This window comes from Agelaius tricolor, unplaced genomic scaffold (genome assembly GCF_023055355.1).
Source record: "Agelaius tricolor isolate 1412-34295 unplaced genomic scaffold, bAgeTri1.0.p SCAF_1, whole genome shotgun sequence".
Lineage (NCBI taxonomy): Eukaryota > Metazoa > Chordata > Aves > Passeriformes > Icteridae > Agelaius > Agelaius tricolor.
Window position 1 is genome coordinate 83,212,601 of NW_027269261.1, and position 21,292 is coordinate 83,233,892.

At 42.9% G+C, this 21,292-nt stretch overlaps 2 protein-coding genes across 6 annotated transcripts in view; both read right to left on the bottom strand.

Annotated features, from left to right (window-relative positions):
- The window catches only part of COLEC11 (collectin subfamily member 11), a 44,834-nt gene extending 31,286 nt beyond the window's left edge, over positions 1-13,548 (bottom strand). For 2 of the 5 annotated variants that reach the window (XM_071441327.1, XM_071441299.1), the window contains exon 1: positions 5,178-13,419. The gene's annotated coding sequence lies outside the window, so the exon portion shown is untranslated. Of the gene's footprint in view, positions 1-5,177 lie in introns of all 5 variants that reach the window. The other 3 variants (XM_071441320.1, XM_071441316.1, XM_071441308.1) reach the window with 3 other exon arrangements.
- A 10-nt stretch (positions 13,549-13,558) lies between these two features.
- On the bottom strand, positions 13,559-20,579 carry RPS7 (ribosomal protein S7). Its single transcript, XM_071441340.1, has 7 exons — positions 20,509-20,579; positions 19,890-19,971; positions 19,505-19,576; positions 17,774-17,917; positions 16,132-16,196; positions 14,302-14,452; positions 13,559-13,674 (listed from the first exon to the last, which is right to left on the bottom strand). Exons 2-7 carry the CDS (start codon positions 19,962-19,964, stop codon positions 13,597-13,599), a joined length of 585 nt encoding a protein of 194 aa, XP_071297441.1. The 5' UTR covers positions 19,965-19,971; positions 20,509-20,579; the 3' UTR covers positions 13,559-13,596.
- Between the last annotated feature and the right edge of the window lie 713 nt (positions 20,580-21,292).

Sequence of the window (21,292 nt, forward strand, 5' to 3'; positions counted from 1 at the left end):
TTCTGATTGTGCAGTTACCAGTAAAATAAAAGGCTTCAGTGGTGTAATGAGTAAACTGACCTGAAATCCCAACATCCACCAGTTGACTTAAGAAAAGGAACAATGAAAACAAAACCAAGACTTGCCACAGTTACTCAGTGCTGCCAAAAAGATACAGAGGCATCAGTTCTCTACATAACAGAAAGTCCATGTACTCAGTCACTGAAGCTGCACTGTTTAATGTCATCTTCCCTAGAATCAAGGAACAGTGTGATGCAATCACTTGTACATTTAGTGTAATTAGGCAAATGTGTGTTTAAATACAGAGTTGCTTAGGAGACAGTCTGTCAGACGTAGTGGGCTGGCCATGGCTGGAGGCCATTTACCCACCAAGCCCCTCTATAGGTTTTGTACAACAGTCATAAAAGTAGAGAATGACAATTGAGAGTTTTTGACACTTCACAATTACATAAAATGACATATCCTCTATCATATCATGGCCTGGGTTGGAAGAGAGCTTAAAGGTCATCTGGTTCCAACCTCTTTGCCATGGGCAGGCACCCTCCCATAGACCAGGTTGCTCAGAGCTCCAACCTGGCCTTGAATACTTCCAGGGATGGGGCATCCACAACTTCTCTGGGCAGCCAGTTCCAGGGCCTCACAGTAAAGAATATTTTTCTACTATCTAATTATCTACTATCTAATTTTTGAAGCCCTTTCCCCCTGTCCTGTCACTAGAGGCCTTTGTAACAAGTCCCTCTCTATCTTTCTTGTAAGTTCCCTTCAGGTACTGGAAGGCTGCAATTAGGTCACACCAAAACCTTCTCTTCTGGCTGAACAAACCCAGTTCACGAAGATACTAAACAACAAAGGAAGATAACCTCCAATAAAGAGTTTTTTCAGCACAGCATGGCTCTCACTACATCATCATCATCTCATTTAGTCTCTACATTAGCCTTAGACTGCAAGTTCATTGCACAGCTAGAGAGAAACACTGCAAGTGCACCTGTAGGTGCTGCTGGCAGATCCAGCACTCTGGAGTCTCCTCTGCATGCACCATCAGGCCTTCTCTTGCTCTTCCACATGTTCTCAGTATCTGTTTCCTTAACATTTCTTGAACATAGCTCCACTCCAGTGACCCATTAGAGACCTGTTTTCTTATTAACACCATTCTGACAAAGCTCATTGATACACATTTTTCTTTTCCTATTTAATAAGGCTATTTGGTTTTTTTCTGTTTCCTGTGCGAGGTCTTCATTAGATTCTTGTCTGGTGTTTTTAATTCATTGGCTATTATTACTGTGCCACCTAACAATGCTGGTTCTTTCATATCAAATTTTTTAAAGCTCTTTGTTTTAATTCTCAAAAATTAGATCTCTTACAAAACTTTCTCTGTTGATAACAAAAAGTTCTCTATATAAGTAAAATTAAAATTATAAAATCACTTTTATAATTTTGTCCTTCCAAAGACCAGACTGACCCTGGCATTCAACATCTCATCCGTGGTCTCTTGGAGGCCCATAGACCATTTCTCAAGAGCCCACTAAAGATGAATAAATGGATACCTGTCAGCAAGTTTCAGTATTTGCTAAAATCATCAGCACCATCACAGGAGATTTTGCAGTGGTCCACAACTAAGTCTGAAAACCACTCAAATTAAACAGAAAATCTTATATTACTGTCTGAAGGTTGCTGTTATTTATGCTTATTCTGCAACTAGGAAACAGGACAAAAAGAAAATAATCACAGAGAGAGCCATACCTAAGACCAACAACAGGTAACAGGAACTTAAGTACATTTATGGATACAGCTTCATTCTTCAAAGTTCTTATTCAAAAAAGCAGCCAAAGCTGAAGCAGTTTCTCTTTCCACTCTTCATCCTTTTCCCGTTTTTCACTCCTAAACCTCCAAGTGAGAGCTGCTTAAGTTCAACACTGGCAACACTACCTCCGAATCTCTCTCTGTGGCCTCATCCCAGGTTCAAAGCAAGCATCCAAAACCATCTGCTAACAATCCAGCCACCTTAAGAGGTAGGAGGTTCCTGTGGTTTTACTGGGAAAATGGGGGGTCTAAGCTTTTCTTACTGCACAGACCAGAGATGGTCAACATCTTGCCTGAGAAGAATAACAAGACACTCTTCTCCCACCTAGCACATTTCCATCAAGGAAACACGTCCAAAATCATTCAGTCTCCTCCAAGCACACCAAATTACTATGTTGGTTAGTTACAAGGGCACCTTTCCTTGGGAGGTGGAGGTCTGGAGCAGTGCAATGAGCTGCATTTAGACCTCCTACTTCCTGGGTAAGTGGTCCCAGACAGCAGGTTATTATATGACATAATTATAATATTATGTGATATGGGTAGCAGCAGTCTAGTTCTCAAAGAGAACTGTACAAAACATTTTTCTCTGAGTCATTTTTCAAAATCTCCATGCTTAAAGGACAACTCAACACACAAATTCAAGGTAAGCTTGCACCTTCCAGAATTCTAGTTCCAGCAGCATTTGGCACTAAAGATGGTGAATTGATCCACATGCAGCAGAGAATCATGGAACACCTCTCAGAAGCAATTTTCAGATGGCTGCTGTGGCCATCACACACTTGTCTGACTGTTGTGAGTCACTTTCTTCAGCCCTTAGCTCTCTTGCACTCACTCCATATTGCACAGCCATTCACGTGCTATTGGACTAGATCTTTAAAAGTCCCTTCCAACCCAAACCATTCTATGATTCAGTGCAGAAGAAAACCAATGTAAACCCTAAAACCCCTCACCATTTCATACTGCTCTGTCCTGGCCTCTAGGACACCCCATGGACCTCCTAAACAATCTTCTGATAAATTTTTGAGGGGGCAGCATGCAAAGAGTCACAGAAGCTAAGGACCCTAGGATCCTATGGAAAACTGGTGCACTGATGAAGTGCTTAAGAGGACCAACTTCTGTTCTTTTCTTGACCACAAAAATCTTATACAAGGCAAAAGACCCAGGACTAGATTTTTCGAAGAGCCACTTACATGGGTGAGATGACACCTTGCTGGATTTTCAAAACCACCTCTTTCTAAAGCTTCAGGTTTCTAGTAAGTTGTTTTCCTCTTAACAGTTCTTAAAAAATCTGATCATCCAGCCATACTCCCTTGCATTTTTCAGTTCCAAATATATAAAATAGAACACTTTCAGTACAAAAGTTGGCAGAAGCATTAACAAAGCCTTAGAAATGTTATTAAATATTTTCTCCATTGTACAGGTGTTTGCATGGCCAAAAACAACAAAAGGCTTTAAACCTTCTGTTGACACTCTCTTGAAGGGTCCTACTCTCATGGCTGAAAACCAGGATGGCCTGTGGCTCGTGCAAACCAGAAGGAAGCAATCGGATTTTAAGAATCTGCCAACTAGTTATCAACCAGCTGATGCCTTATGAGCCCAGCCTGTGCCTCTTTCACAAGACTAACTTTTCCAAAATACACCCTAACACTCCTTTCATCAAGGGAAATTAAAATAGTGAGACCCTGACCACACAGCCTTACAGGAAGTGTGGTTCAGCTGTGAGGTCCAGCCAGTAGTGAAATGCAGTGCAAAGCACAAACTACACTTCCCAAGAGACACCATGAGAATATTTTTGGCTAAACTCGCCTGGTTTTCAGCCAAAATAATTTGACAAAAGAACTGAACTATCCCAGAAAACTGACACTTCTCTTTAAAAAGCTACTCTGCCAAAAGTCTTCCTACTTCAAAAGGATTCTCGTTCAAGAATTTTTGGACAGCCCTAGAGATGACTAAAAAGAGCTGTGGAAACAGTGTAAAATCACTCAAAATAATCCGAAAAAAATAGTCTTGAATGTAGCATACAATTAGAAATTGCATAGATTTGTGCTGCCCTTCTCTGTTGACTGTAGAACGATGTCATGTTTCAACTGCTATTCTGACTATGAATTTAACTTACACATTATCTTTCATGTATTAACTAAAACAACAATTTAATTTTAACAGATACATCTAAGAATTTTATGAAAGAGAGTAAAAACATTTTTAAAGTGAATACTCACCTTGTAAGTCTTACTTCTTGTCTACAACACTGGCACACCTTATCTATGCTGCATCAGTAACATACTAAAATTTTAGGGATTGTATTATTTTAAAAGTGTCAACTTTAAATCAGTGTTTGTTTTATATTTTCTGATTACTATAATGCCTTAAATGTTCATGACCATGTAAACAATCACATACATATTAAATACAAAGATCTCAGCTACAGAGAGGAAAACATAGGGAAGTAGTTTTTACATTTGTAACATTTTAAAAATATTTCAATATCCAAGAATCAAAGTGTATTGGTTTTACACTAATCCACAAAGGCATAACATTTCCAGTCCAGACGCTCTGTTTCACTGTATGACAAGTAAAATTAGGTATTCTCCACAGCGATCTGATTTTGCTGGAAAACAATCCTCCTCCAAAATTTACACATATGTATGCACAGAGGTCAGAATGGAAACTTGCAAGTCCATTATGAATCCTAGTTTTCATAGCTCATGACTGAAAAGCAGGCATGTGCCTGGCTGCTTACTAAAGTATGACTTACTCTCACTCATTCCTGCTCACTTGGACCAAGATTTTGTATCATTATATACCCTTATATCTCACAAAGCATTTCTGCATGGTACTACTCCGTACATAATTTGGTTTCCACCAAGATTGCTCTTAATTAATCAGTGATGTAATTCCAGCCCTTACTGGACCTTTACTTCTGCAATGCCAGTCTTCATTCTCTGCTTTGCAGTTGTATTAAAAGATCACTTTTCAAAGTGGAAAACAAGACAACTGCCTGTGTCTGTTACCAGGAATTACAACTCAAAAATGGAGTAAAATAAGTTTCAATTGTAGGAGAAGTTAAAATTCATGTACTGTTTTGTCCTTTCCTGCTAAAAGGAAAGCAAGCTCTTCCAATGCCATTTGTCCATTTTAAATACAACCCCCACCCCTAAACTAAACTGGCATTCAGTGATCTAACCCACATGGGTGGTTCTCAATAGAAAAGTCCAATGTTATCCAATAGACTCAAGCAAGCTCTTTTTTCCTTTACCTTCCCCTTCTATTTGGGGATTGCCAATCATATTTTGCCATATAAAAAGCAGCTCCCTAACAAGTATCCAGACTTTTTCTTCTACATGTTTTTACAGAGTAAAAGCATAAAAGTCTCTTACCTTATGGCTGCTGAGAGAATGAGAACTGCACAACGCTCTGTGCCTGCAGGGACACTGCACAGATGAACCTCATTGCTGCTGTTTACAGAAGTCTGACAGTTTTTAATTTGAAAAGAGGTTGTCTTTTTCTTTTCGACAGTTCAACAAATCAGACAAAACAGTTGCAAGTGTTATCTGTAAACAGCTTCCTGTTTGAAAAAGATCAGCTGTCCTGCAGGACAATAATTAGGGAAGAAGTGTGGGAAAACTGAAGAGGTCCATGATGTAAGCTTTTTATTTTGGGAATGTACTTTTTTGGGAATGCACATTTACTTTCCCCTCCTCCTCTCTAGCAGAGAACCCCTTTTTAACCATTTACATCTATTCAGCTCTAAGCCATGCATGCACATTGCCCCAGCACAACACTTCGCTCGCTTTGCTTCAGTGGATATGAAAACACATGAAATGCAGCACTGAATGTGATCATCTTGTGTGGATAATTAACACACTCTCCCCTTGCTGAAATTCTCTCTATGCTTGCAATTGGCTGCACCATTCTTGACTTTATTAAAACAGGCAACTGTTTCAGAGCCGTGTCTGAACACCCCACAACAATGTAAATGCTAAATTATCCACATGGCAGGCATCTTCACAATATTTTGTGGGTTTTTTTAAACACCTTTGATACAACTTTAGTGCTATTTCACTCCAGCTTCTAAATAGTTGTACAAACCTGGTTTTTACCTTAAACAGCTAGACTAGTTTGAGGCCTGGATAAATCACAGTACTCCATATACATTCAAGCAGCAAAAAACTGGGGCCAGCTGATTCTGGAAAGTGGAATTTTGAGAACAATCCCCTCAGTTACAGCAGTTTATACTTCAACAGATATAAATGGCTTCACTCTCCATTTCCAGGGCAATAGAGAGTACCACTTGTGACTATATCAATTAATACCCTCTGATGAAAAGCTGCTGTATTTGTAAGACTGATAGCTACAAAAAAAATCCTGTGAATCATCTGTCTCCATCCATCTCATGCCACTGTTCCCTCCTCCCAGTTCTTCCAGGTAGTAACATTTGAGGGGTCATGCTCTAAGCAAGCACCCAGTGGGCTGGGAGCTTGGATAACCCCAATATGTGACCTTGAAAACTAGGGCAGGAGCTAAGGGCAGTAGCAGGAGGTTCCTTTCCATTTTCCACATGGGAAGTATCAGAACACAGAAAAGGTTTTAGACTGAGGGGCTAGAGAAAGCTGCAATAGAATCATCTGTGTGTTCACTTCTTTATCACTTTTCAGATCTCTTTTGAGGTGTAGATCCACTCCACTGAGAATTTTGTGCTGTGGTGGGGCTTGCAGTACAAGCTGATGACACTGATGAGAGTACTGATGTACTCTCTTTCTGCTTTGCTCTTGACATTACATATCCTCTCTCCCAGCAAACCTCTCCCTAAGCCTGGAGTGTGCAGCCTTCTTGCCCATGACAGCTCCTGTTTTGTTAGCCCAGAGGACACACTGATCAGCTTTAATGGCAAAGAGAAAAACAGGTACAAAAAGAGGTAGCGATGCCTCAAACTTAGGACTCCCTGTGGACTACCTACATAGAGGTTTCCATGTTGGACTGGAACCTAGCTACCCTCCTCCACTGCTATGAACTCCGGTATTTTCACACACACCAAATGGTCACGAAAAGTTAAGAGCCAATGATCTCTTCCTCAATAGATTACCTCAGTAAAGAAAGGGCAAAATGGTAGAACATGAACATAACTGTCTAAGGACCATGCAACTCTAATTTTAAAGTTCATTTTCTATGCACACAGGCCCCATCAGTTCAGTGAGAGCAGAAGGTAATTAGCAGGACTGGGCCCTTGCAGCACTCTGTTGGCAGAAACTTGCCAAGACAAACATTTTATGTAAAGAATGCAGCAAAGTGACTGTAGTCCAAGCCTTTGAAGATCATATTACCATGGCAAAGACAACTCCATTTACATACATATCTACTCTCCCTGTAAACACAGGAAAGTAACTTTGAGGCCAGAAACAGAATTCAATGGAGAAACAGAGACATTCAGGGAAAGCTGGTAGAAAAGGTAGGACTCAACACTGGGGAAGCAGAAAAGAAAACAAACATAAATGACCAGTGTTCAAAAGGAAAGGGCAAACACTATAAATGCAGTGAAAGAGCTTTCTCTAGAAAAGGGAGAATAAACAAGCACATGGTTTTCTTTCACATGAGAGAGAAAGGCATAGTCCCCATACAGAAGGGCTTAAGTAACCTTTTCCCACCCCAAAATCCAACTGGAAACTGTGCAGCCATATTGGTGCATCATCTAAATCAGGCTAATATGCACAAACTGGGGTACTGATGCATGGACCATGTGGGAGCAGCTTAGGTCATCACCAGGTCAGAATAGCTGCTGGTTATTAAGTTCTCTATTATATTAACATGCCTGTCTGGGATACCCAAGTGTTTGAGCCACCCTTGCTGGAGAGAGAGGGACAGCCTCCAGAGACCACAGTACAGCAGTACAGAGGAACAAAGGAGCTCCTGGACAGACTGAAACACAGAAAGGAAGCCTGAAGTGGGTGGAAGAAAGAATGGGTAGCCTGGGAGGGGTAGAGATGTCTGAGCAACAAGGGAACGTGTTAGGAAAGCTAACCTGCCCTGAGAGAATTAAATCTGGCCAGGGACATCAAAGGCAACAAGGAAAGCTTCTTCAGGTACATCAGTGTTTAAAGGAATACTAAGGAAAATGTGAGTCCTCTCTGCAAGGAAACAGGAGACTCTTTTGACAGGCTCAAGAGATGGGCTTGTGCAAACCTCATGAAGTTCAACAACACCAAGTGCACTTGGGTTGGGGCAGGCAATCCCAAGCATAAATACAGACTGGGCAGAGAATGGACCAAGAACAGCCCTGAGAAGAACTTGGTGGCTGATGAGCAGCTTAGTGTGAGCCAGCCAAGTGCCCTTGCAGCCCAGAAATCCAACCACATCCTGGCCTGCATCAAAAGTAGCATTGCCAGCAGGTTGAGGGAAGTGGCTCTGTCCCTCTACTCCTCTCTCATGAGCGCCTACCTGCTCTGCTGCATCCAGCTCTGAGACCCCCAACATAAGAAAAATGTGGACCTTTTGGAATGAGTCCAGAGGAGGGCTAATGAACATGATCAGAGCTGGGCTGGAGAACCTTTCTAATGAATACAGGCTGAAAGGGTCAGGCTTCTTCAGCCTAGAGAAGGCTCCCGAGAGACCTTAGAGCACCTTCCATTACCTAAAGGGGTGTAGGGCTAAAAGAAAGCTGGAGAGGATTTTTTACGAGGACATATAGCCCTTGAGAGAGGAACTTTTTACAAGGACAAGGCAGAAAGGCTTCAAACTGATAGAGGGCAGGTTTATATTAGATACTATGAATTCTTTACTGTGAGACTGGTCAGACACTGGAACAGGCTTCCCAGAGAAGCTGTGGATGCCCCATGCCTGGAGATGCTCAAGGCCAGGTTGGATGGGGCTTTAAACAATCTTATTCTAGAGGAAGGTGCTAGCCAGCAGGGAGGGCTAGAGTAGATTATCCTTAAGGTCCCTTGAAACCCAAACCATTTTATGTTTCTATACAGCAAGACACCAGTTGGGCCAGCTACTTCAGCTTGATCCACTACACAATTTTTCTTCAACCTCTAAATTCAGGGTAAATACCACATTGATACAACTACAAATGGAATTCTTGGATTCAAACCAAATCAAAACCATGCAGATAAAATCCAACTGGTTGTAAAAGGACAATAAAAAGTTCTTAGAAAACAGGAAAAAATACGCTAATACATTTTAGGAGCATCCAGGAAAATTTTTCTACACTTTGCATTGTCAGTTTGCATTATCTTTGTATCTGTAAGAGGATTAAACACAACACCTATTTAAAACACAATGGTTATTAAAAAATCTTAAGAGATGATGACAAGGCTCCGATTTTCCTTTTGGTTTAGCAAAGCATCCAATGGTATCAGTATTTCCCAATCAGATTTTTCCAAAGGATTAAAATTTCAAATACCCAAACTCTTTAAAAAAATCAGTATCTGAGATCAGTTGCAGGAGCTCCGTTTATTGCAGGCATCACAAATGCTGTTCTAGTTATTGAAAGTAAGAGCTGACTCAGTAAGAAGCCCTTATTAGGCCTCCCAGGACACCCCCAAGAAACTCCAAAAAGTGGCAAGGAGATAGAGCAGATACAGGACTCCTCCACGGTACAGACATGCACACAAGCATGCCAAGTGCAACCCCTCCTCTGCTCTCAGGGCAGCACAATGATGTGTACTATTCCCTTTGCTTCACAGAACAGTATCTGTTTAGCCAAGAAAATAGGAAACAACTTTATTAAGTGTTAAGACAGTCCTGGTAAAACACAGCCTGTAGATCTGTCCCTGTGAAGATATCCATCTGCCATCTGAATATCTCGTCAGCACTGCCCCAGCATCTCTGTGGGCAGAGAGCAAAGCTCTCCTTCCCACCTCTTCTGTGCAGTACATGAGAAGTAAGGTGGCAAAGATCAGTGTGGCCACACCAACACATTATTAATTTTATTTGTAACTGTGTAAAACCTGGCCTTCTACTTTATTAGCAATGTTGAACTATTTTTTTTTTGCATAAAAATTTTTAAGCAGCATTTACTGCAGGAATTGTGCTCTTTCTGTCAGTCATCTCTAAAACTAGAATAATCTCCTCAGTGCTTGGATTTAATTCTATTTTTGCTGCTCCAGGGGCAGATCACAACTGAGCCACACATGTTAACTCAATAGGCAATAATTAGAAGTGTTATCTACTAATCATTTAACAACACCAAGTAGCAACTGCATGACACTAAACTTAAGAATGATATTCCTGAAAATAAGAAAGAGTAACTGGAAGGTAGAAGAGACATGAACTCATAAACTTAACAAACTTTCTCCTCTTGATGGTAATATATAAATAAGATCCTCTACTTGCATCTCTGTAGGGAACAGAGCACTAGTACATAGATGTTCATGTCAGCAGAGTTTTCACAGGAGCACCCTTAAGGCAGGCAGCAAGGGGCAGGGTAAAGGCACTTTGTTAAAGAGCAGTGAATTATTCACACTGATCAGTGCTGCAGTCAGCCCCTACTGGAGACAGGCAAACTCACACTCCCTAAGCCTCTCCACCAACCTTCATTTTATGAGCCTTCATAACTTTCTGTAATCGCCATCTTTTTTTCTGTCATTCTGATAAACGTCCAGTGGCCTAGATAGCACATCCCACAAACTGGAGAAGGTGTAGCTTTTCAGCATTGCTCTGACCTTCAGATGTAATTGCGAATCAAACTCAGGCCTATCACTTAGAAAATTCAGGAAAAACAAAGGAATAGGAAATTAATTATTTCAGTCCACAATGCAGAAGTGATGGGATTACCTTTGAATGCTGCTTGGCATGAGATCATACACTGAAACTCACCAGCTGTTCCCATTTACACTCAAGAGGGGCTACTCAGATATGATGTTATCATATACCAAGTTACCCTATTAATAAAAGATAGGTCAAGCACTTACCACCCAAAACTTCAGGCAAGTTCTGTTACACTACAATTGTGACACATCTGTATACCTTTCTGAAGAAAAATCACCAGGGATCAGACCTCCTCATAGGCAAAAATATTTGAAGACATTGTGAAAGGATTCATATGAAATAAATAAGTGAAGCTTTAAGATCAGGTGAATGTCTCATGAGCAATTAACAGATGTAAAGCCCTTGCTTCTCATTTGGAGCTACTACAGGAAAGAACTTCAGTATATGGCTGTCTTTGCACATTGGCAGCACCCACATATTATTGCCGCAGTCTTGGTACATAATGCCCCACCACTCTTTCACCCAGAGCAGCTGATAGAACTCGTGACCAATCGCATGTTCAGAGTTCAACTGTGCCAGCATGTGAAAGGTATAGGAAAAGTCTAGCATCATCTCACATGGAGTTTGCTTAGGTTAAGGTAACATTTGACACCAGCATTCCAGCAGCCTCATTAGCACTTGACCAGATGGCATCAAACTGACTTTCCAGATTGCAGGCATGCACTTAGTATGCTTGTCAAGGGACAGAGGGAGTTGTCTGACTGTATCACTGACACAAACACACGAGGGAGTCTGTAAATAGAGGTAAACTAAGACTAAAGTCTTTTGCAAGCACACAGCCTTGTATTTTTATGCCACAAAAATTCACCTCTCCTTGTAGTTTAATTGATGTAAAAGCCATAGAGCTTTGACAGTGTTATCCTTTCCCTCAAAGAATTTGCTTATGGGGCCATCATGAGCCTTTGCATATCATATAGTTCAAGAGGGCTTGCAACAAGAGCCAAGAAAAATCTATAGCCAGCTGGCAATGCCTGGGAACGTTTGCAATCTTTCTGTTCAGTTTACTGGATTTATCCTCCCCCGCTCACCCCCTCCCAGTGCTTCAAAAGAAACTCAACTGACATTTTTATTACTATGAAGAGATGAAACCTGAGTTACATTTCCCTATAAAGCAGGAAATGCTGTCTAGCAAAGCCTGCTGAGGATCACCTCTCCTTGCAGAGGTTACACAGCCCCAGCAGACTCACCAGCCTTTAACTAAAGGTAGTTAACATCTGGTAAGTCTCCAAATACTCCCCAAGCTGCTTCTTCAGCCCACACCAGCCAAGGTCTACTTCCACAGGCTGCCATCTGTGACTGTTTTAGAGGAAAACTTAGTAATGTGTCTGACTCAAGACTGTATTTTTGGGGGACTAGACAAGGTGGCACTTCCAATCTGAGTAATACCCATTTTTGCAATGAAAACTTGAATTCAAAAGTTATGGGTCCTCTACTGTAAGATCTTTTACAATTATTGTCCACACAAACAGACAGAATTTGGGGTTATTATATACCTGCCAACTCCTCTCATCTAATTCTAAGGGAAGCTGATGCACTCACTTCTGCTGAATCATTCAAGATGAACAATAAGTAGTCAAGGAATAAATAAGGAATTAAGTTATACTCCAGAGACAGAAGTTTGGAAAGGAGACAGGAAAAGGCCTTAAGGTAAACAAACTTCTTCAAAGATACAGCCTGCTTTTTGTGCAAATACTCAAGCCTTGTCAGCAAGTAACAGGAAATTAACTACTAATTGCAACAGGGCACGTTTTCCTTCTCTTTGCATTCCTGGCACCAACAGTAACAGCACAGGGCTATCTGTCCTGCCCTACTAAGTCATGCTTAAATTTTAAAGTATTCATTTTCTCAATGCAAAAACAATGCAGAACTTGTTTTAACCTTTTAGCTCTCCATAGCTAAAGAGGTGTCAAATGGGAAGCAGTCAAAACCACTATAAATGGAAAAGGGAAGTAAAGGTACAAAGACCCTCAGTGAGTGGTACTTGTCCTCCATCTACTCTCAGGTAGAAAAATGCAAGTTACTAAGTGCTCCTGTCACACAACTTATTCCCAACTTAGCTCTCCACGTATCAGACTGATTCCAAAATTAGTTGTCTTCTACTGTGATAAAATAAACACTTACTCCAAATACTACATTTAGCAAAATCAGGTACTAAATTAATGTAATTAGCTCAGAACTTTAAATGCCCAACACCACCCTGAGCTTGTGTAAAGGGTTCTTTAACACAGATACTGAAGTCAAAAGTGTAGTGTTTCTGAGACACTATCAGCCTTCGGATGCTGATGCATCTAAGTTCTTCCCCGTCTCTCCCTGTATCACTGAGCATGTACAGAACCATGTTAAAACATAATATAAAAAAATATTTCTGAAAGCAAGATCAATGCCTAAAAAATCCATAGTTTTTGTCCAGTGATACAGTCAAGCACTCAGAAGTAAAAATTCCTTCCCATTCCTTCCACCCAGTCTGAAAGGTGAGAAGCTACAGAGCCTGCTTTTAGGTAAGAACTGGTGAGGAATGTTGCCATTTAGAGCAAGTTGAGTTACCTCAAAAATCAACCTATACCTCCCCCAACCTATTTCCTAAGAATTCAAACCCCTTGTGCAGATGTCATTTCTACCCATTTCTTAAGTCACACACCACCTGCTAGTTGACTTCTTCCAGGGTCAGGAACATGTAGGTCTCCAACTGATATCTTGTGTGCGAAACTCAGGAGTTCCACTGCTCTACAGTAATTCTCCATATTTTCCCCAGTTGAGATTTGGAATGCTTAGGTTCTTCAGTATGAATTCTTTTTGCAGGCCCTGGACTGTTTTTGTCCAGTTGTGTTGCAACAGTGCCAAGAAAAACCTAAGAAGGCTACCATTAAAATGGTAGCTGGGGAGTTAATACTTTGATTCACAGGTATCACTCTCCAGACAGCGGAGAAGTCCCATGAACCAGTTAATCCTCATCTGTGTTTATGGAATTCAAAATTTAAATTAAATTACTCTGTTATATGAATAGTTGTTTATTCAGCCATTTTTTGCATTTTACAGCTGGAATTCTGGAAATTCAAACACCACATCTTTGCCTGTGAGCTTCTTGTACACACCAGAAAATGTTTCCACCTGTGAAGACAAATAAATCTTGCTTATACATGCTGTGTAAACAAGTAACTCTAAGTTAACATACTTAAGGTACTATACTATTTGCCAGTCTATCTTCACTCTGAGGCCAATTATTTTCTTCTAGATTAAGGTAGCTGAGATTTACACAAAAGATACATTTCCTCTAGAGTATTTGGGCTCTCTCTGATTTTCAACAATGTGAGACCCTAAAAGCTGAGCAGGCCCAAACACAAGCCTCCCATTTCAGAAAAAAAACAAGTGAAGTGCAGGCTTTACTGAGCACATCTGTTTAAGGTCAAAATTAAATGCTTCACTTGAAAAACAACAAAAACATAAACCAACCAACCAACCCAAACAACCCCTATTCATACAAAAAAACCCAGTAAAACACTGTCTGGTCCCATGAGGGAACCAATATAGCTACCTTATAATCCAGGGGCTTCAACAAGTTGAACTAGAGCTTTAGTTCAAAACTGTCTTGCCTCTATTTCAGCACCTTACTCCAAACACAAACCAAAGCATCTCCACACACCAAAAGGCAAGTCTTTTCCTGTATCCCTAAGCAGTCTCTCGGGGATGTCAGAATGCCATCCCCACCTGCATGAGAAAGTGAGTTTTTTTATTTACCTTGTGTTCAACATTGTTCTGTTGTGCTTTGTCCAGATGGACTTTTATAAGCCTGCTGCCGTCCAGTTTCACGCGGATTCTCTTGCCCACGATTTCACTGGGGAAGACCAGGTCCTCAAGAATAGCATCGTGCACTGCAGTAAGTGTACGGCTGAAATGCCACATTTATAGCATTAAAACACATCCTCTTGGAAAATTTCCAGTTTGACAAGATTTAAATCTTCCATAGCATGCTTTGGCTGAAAATTCAGAGGCGTTTTCTTTCTTTAATGCCACAGTGTGACAATACAGCACTATCAGAGGGCATGCAAAAAGAAAAGATAAATGCTACAGAGTGCAGAAACTTAATGACTGCACAAGAAAAAGTAGCCAGGTTTCTGACCTTCTAGATCACACACTGATTTGCGGCAAGAGCCCTAAAACATACTTCTATTTCTACACATTTAATAAATATTTAAATCAAAACCAAAGTGCTCCATCTACCACTCTGCCAGAGACACTGACTGGAAAAGTTTAAGCGGATAAGTATCCTCAGCTGCAGAGTACATTCATGGGTGACTCAGTTTTGGAAACACTTGATTTCTTCATCTGCCTAAATCCAAGAAGCTTAGAAGACCAATGTAATACAGAAAAAGACTAGCTGGCCAATTGAGTCCATACTTAGAAGACTGTTTGAAATCTACATGTGTGTTCCTGAACTGTCCAGAAGTGAGCCAATACAAGAAAAGGTGGCCCAGGTTATTTTACGTGAGTCTAGATGGATTACTAAGTCTGCAGCATCCTGATCCAGAGTTTCAGGGCAGTATCACTAGTAACTAACACTGCCGTGTGTCTACGGCAGCACTTCAGACCTGCCCACACTGGCATAGCAAAGGGAGACAGACATCCACAACAACACAGCAGCCTGATCTCATCTCAGGCTGAGACAGGGGCAGTCCTGCACGCTGGCCTTTCCTCATGCAGAAAGTGGCAGTGTGCTACTCAGACACAAATGCTAACTTCTCTAACCACCGTGCAGTGCTAGTTTCAAAAGAACACAGGCAGAGTCTTCCAAAGGCAGGACTGCAGCTAGATGAATATTGTGAAACTGTACTTTTAAAATCCATGCCTGAAGACTGCAAAAACAGTAACACATGACACAGGTATAATACTGGGGGGGGCAGGGAGAAGCTACAAGACATGCCACATGTCATAAGGAGGACAAACTTTTAAGACACGGACTTACATAATGATATAGCAACATACAGATGAGGCACTGACATCCACAGAGACGTAGCAGTGTTGCATGTCTAGCAATCCAGTGACTAGATGAGAGCAGGGAGGCCATTTAACACAAATGACTATACTATTGCTATCGAATTCATATCCAGAGGGACTAGTACTCGTACCTACACCCCTCCTCAGCCACTCTCTCCCTCATTGCATCCCCTTCAGTGTGCCAGCCTTGACTTCTGCACACAGTCTAACATGTGATGTGGAAGAGGCTCTTCCTACAACTTGAAAGAAAATAGTTCTTGTCAGCACACTGTGGTAACAGAGACAGCAGGTTGGGTTCCTTAAGCTAGCACTGACAACTAAAAATTTGCTACAGCTGTAGCTGGAAATACAAATTGAGTGCTAAGAAATGCAACACAGTGCCCAAAGGTGACCTTTCTACTGAACACTTTAGCAGTCAAATGACAGATACAAAGCAGTATTTCAAGAAGTAGGAGAAAGGACAAGACCAGCCAATCACTTGAATGACTTCTCAAAAACTCAACTAACCATTTCTTGACTAAACTACCGAGTACAAAAGAAGGCTGTCATACCGCATCAGTGTCATTTACCAACCTTCTCGGACGCTTTTGCTTGTTTTTTGTGCGGCTTTTTCTTGTTGGCTTGGGCAGAATCCTTCTCTGTTAAGGCAAGAGAAGAACAAAAAAGGCATTGCTCAGTATCTGGTGGTTACAATGAACTCAGAAATATGCACCTTTTCCCCTCACACTAGAAACCAATGCATGAAAAGCCAAAAAGGTAGACTTAAGTATGCTGAAAGTTACATCGTCATTAGAAACTAGAGAACTAGAGTTGTCTGCAGAAGGGGCAGTGCTGTACTGCTGTATTTCTCAATTACTACTCCTGTATTCAGGGCACTGAAATAGAAGACTTGTACTTCATCTCCTCTCTCCAGGAATACAACCACAGTATTTTACTGTGTCTCATGAGCACTGTGAACACACTTCTTTGGGAACAGAAATCCCATGGAATTTTAAACTTCTGTCAGACTGAGCCTCTGGTGCAAACCAGAGTAGTGAGCTGAGTTCCACAGACAGCTAGGTAACATCTGAGATTGAAATGCTAGTTTTAACAGTAAAATCTATTGCACAGTCCAGATCAAATCCCAGCGTAAATATTACCTGTTCCAAAATTAGGATCTAAATATTAGGTCAGTAAAACTTATTTTCTATTTTCCTACTGCAAGTGTAGACATTTTACAATGTTCTAGATGCAGTTTTAGCCACCTGCAGTATTTTCTACCATTACATCACAGCTTCTCCATAACTGTATTCATGATGGGGCTACCATTACCCAAATTGGGTCATGTCATACTCAAAATCACATGTTCCCTTCTAAAATAGATTACTAAATTGATAAGGAATTCTCAAGGGATTACAGAATCACAGAATCTAAAAAAATCACTGAATATGCTGAGTTGGAAGACACCGACAAGGACCATCGAGTCCAGCTGCTGGCCCTGCACAGAACATCCCAAGTCACACCATATGCCAGAAAGTATTGCAGAAACACCTCACAGCACTTTGTGCTGTGACCATTTCCTAGGGGAACCTGTTCCAGTGCCCAACCACCCTCTGGGTCAAGAACCTTTAGGTGAAGTGAACCAGAGGCACTTCATTAAAATAAATCCTCTTGGTCATATAAACACTCAGGGTAAGGTGCTCTGGCTCTAAGAATTGCATTAAGAATTTTCAGCTAGCTTCATTTTAACCAATTTTCCACTCTGCAGACAGGTCCCTAGTTTGTCCAACCCTTAAGGACTTAAGTACTGCCCAGAGATCCCTCCAACACCTTTTCACCTTAGGTCCTGCCATATATTTAGAACTTGCACAAGTTTTTTTCCCTCCTTTCCTAGTAACTTAAATTTTAAGTGCCTAGATTGTCCAAGTGTAGCAAAGTTCCTATTAATATTTGCTCCCATATTTGTGTGTCAAACTTCTGAAGAAGTAAGAGTGACCAGAAGGTTATATCCTCCATGAAACAACTTTACATCTCACCAAGTTTCCACTGCTGCCAGCTGAAAACATTTTAGCTAACATCCACCAGACACTCATTACATTTCCTGCTGGTACAATGAATTACTATCACTGTTACCTTGAATGGGCAATTCAACACTGACACATGTGGGAGCCTGGACTAGATCACCTCCAGATACACCTTCAAGTCAACATTTTTGTGATTCTAAGGGGTTTTTTACCTGAGCAATGAACACCACATGTTTTCCACTAAATTTCTTCTCCAGCTCCCGAACTAGCCGCACCTGAATCTTCTGGAAGGACTTCAGCTGAGGAACTGGTACAAAGATAATGATGGCTTTTCTGCCACCACCTACTTCAATTTCCTGAAATAAAAGTACAAAGTAAGCATTAGCTGGGGGTTGAAAAGTAATGGTTGGTTTGACCATGAATCCTGAGCACAGGTATTGATAGTCTTGCTTCTGACTCCGTGGGGCAGGGAGTGCATCAGAGAGCAGTACCTGCCTTAATGCTGTACAGACAAAGCATTGACAGAAAAACTTTTATCAGAGTACTTGTTTCACTGTGGAGGAGTGACTGGGCAATAAATCCCACCACCCCTTTCAGAATCACATCCTCTGAACAGCAAATCCCATTCCTTCTGAAAGGCAAGACTCAGGTGCTAGAACTGCAACTATACTGAATGCTTACTATCCCTCCTGCATTTGTGCTAATACAAAGTTTCAAAAATTAGTTGCCTCTAATGCAGACTCCAGACAAAGTTTAGGGGAACAAATCTCTTAATCTACTGCTTCATGGAAATCACTTGTCGGCCACTTGCCTACGACTGCATCCCTATTCAATCAAAATATTTATCACCCCTCCAAATACCAACAGGATTACAACACACTAGGACAGGTTACTTCTCCCCTGGTTTGTCTCTCCAGTAGTTGAAACCCAAAGTCTGCATAGGCTTACAAGGCACTTCTCCCATGAAACTGGCTGCAGACACATCCTCATTCTCCAACAGAATGGAAGGATGGATTGCTCTTCACCAGCTACCTTCTGATATGAGCCAACTCAGATGCCCATGGAAGATTTCTCACAAATAAAATCAAGCAGCTAAGTAAACAACAAAGACTTTTCTAAAAGCATTTCACTAAGGACAGGTGGCATTGCTGTACTTCCAGAGATGTGGTTTCTTCTGAAGGCCATTCAGCTCATACATGATACATGCTGCTTTCTGCATTCCCAGATTCTTTTTAACTTACCTCTAAGCAGTCAGGCTCCTGTGTCTGTACAGGTAAGCCTGGGCAAAAACCAAAGGCAGCCCAATTAAGTTTCTGATTGCAGTGACCTGCTTCATTGCTGCCATCCAGTCTCCCACGCTGACAAATTCTAACACTAACTTTCTTTCTCCTTTTCCACTAATTGCTTTCTTCTTTTTCTTTCTTGATGTTTCAGCTGCCTGCATGATCTAAAACTGGAAATGTACAAGGAGGCTAAGCTACACTACCAAGTCAGTCTATTGCCTCAATCCACCTACTAACTGCACATAAGAGATTCAGACAATTTTGTTTTTTATGAAGAGTATTGCAGTTTATGTTTTTAAGTTTCTGTAACACCTACTTTTCCAGCCAGTATCTACATGCAAAAAGCCAGTTTCACACCCCAAACCCAGCCTGCAGAGACATAAAGTAGAATCATCGTTGTCAACGCTTTTATTTAACATACTAAATTGCTATTTGGGCTTTTACAGTGACTTTTCAAACTAGTTCCTAAGAAAAACACTATTACAGAATCCTACACACTAGCAGCAAATACCAGAAGATAAGCTACAACAGCACATAACAAAACTATCACAGGCCACAAGGGCTTAAGTCACCATTCACCTAGTACATTAATATGCACAAAAATTAAACATACACAGAACAAGTCACCACCCAGCTCTTAGTGGAGAATGTCCAGCCTACCTTAGCTGCTGTGATGTTCAACTCCCGCAGCTGAGCCTTTAAGTCGGAGTTCATTTCCAACTCCAGCAGAGCCTACAAAAGTGAAGTTGTGGAATAATCCATTACATACTCCTCAGTTCATGAGAACACCTGAGACCAAAGTGTGTCCACAGTGCCAAAAAGCAGGTATAGACTTTTAACCACAGCCAGTATCGAAGACTTAACTTCCTGTAAGACACACTAACATCCAACAAGTTTAACGAATGGAAACAGAGGAGGACTCAGTTCCCAAGTAAAACTAGGAAAGAAAACACGTTGGTAGGATTAACCTCAAAGTTTAGGGTCTGGACAACTATGTCCGTAACTTGAAGTGAGTTACCGAAGACAACAAGGAAAAGCCACGTACCTGGGATATACCAGACTCGAATTCATCTGGCTTTTCGCCATTAGGCTTCACAATCTTGGCGCTAGAGCTGAACATGGCCTTTCTGCAACGCAAAAGAACACTTTGGCTGTCACCAAGCACGTGTCACCTGTTCCAAACACAGCCAGGACTCCCCAATCCGCCTGCGCAGCCACACGCTCCAGAACTAAGCCAGAGGCCGCCCCACGGGCCGGGCCAGCCCCAGCACGCCGCACCAGGGGTGACTACCAGGCCACAGGAAAAGGGTCCCAAGGAGCGCGGGGCCTGCCCACCTCGGGGCCCGCTGCAAGGCCCCGGCAGCCCGGGGAAGCGGCCCCACCACGCACAGAGCCCCACGAGCGGCTCCACGGGCGAGCGGCACTCCCCGGCCTGCTCCCGGCCCCGGCCCCTCCTCCCGCAGGGCGCCGCCGGCCGAGGGAGGAGGGAAACCCCGCCGGCTGGCCACCCCCGGCCCCGGGCGCCCCGGCGGCCATCGGGCCCCGGGCTGGCGGTAATCGGGCGCATCCCGACGCCATGGTGCCGCGGGAAGCTCCGCTCCACTCCCGGCCGCGTATCGCGACGGCCCCGGCGGGGGAACGGCGGCCCTGGCCCAGGCACCCACCTCGCTCCGCGCCGGCCAGGAAAAGGGGGAGCTCTCGCGAGAGCAGCACAGATCGCGGCCCGGGAAAGCGCTGGCCCCGCCCACCCGAGTGAAGCCAGAGCCGGAAGAAGGGCAGGGCGGGCGCTGCGAGCACACCGCGAATCTGAGGCGGTGAAGCCCGAGCGGACATTTAGGGTCTTGGCGCGGGGGGGCGCGGGCTGGCACATGCGCAGTACCGTGGAGCACGGTGCCCTCCCGTCCCGCCTCAGGCTTTAGCGCTTCTTGCGGCAGGGAGTGAGGGAGAGGCAGGGACCGAGGGAGGGGCAGGGAGAGCCTCCTCTGCTCGACTCTGTCCCTCGCTGTTACGCCGAGCCTTCGCCGTGGGCCGCCCCCGTCACACCTCCCGCAGCAGAACTTTCGGCCTGTGGTGTCGAAATGCCGCTCCTGCGAAGAGCCGCCAGAATGTCGGCCTTGGCACCGCGGTACGCTCGGTCTGCGCAGCCCGCGGAGAAAGCGCGGCTCTGCCCGCGCCGCCGAGCTCCCTCTCTCCCTCCTTCCCTCTTCTTCTCCCTCCCTCCCTCCCGCTAGGACTGCGCAGGACGGCAGCAGCCACCGCTCGAACAGCAGTGGGAGAGTAGATGGTGTTTTTCCTTGCCCTCTCCGTTACACCATTCCACGTTAATTTAGTGCTGTGGGAGTTCACCCTTTCAGGGCGGAAGAGACGTGACGGAGCAGTGCTGGCACAGTCAACCCCGGCCTGCAGCGAGGCGCTGTGCTGAGAGCCACGGCCAAACCATGCCAGGGA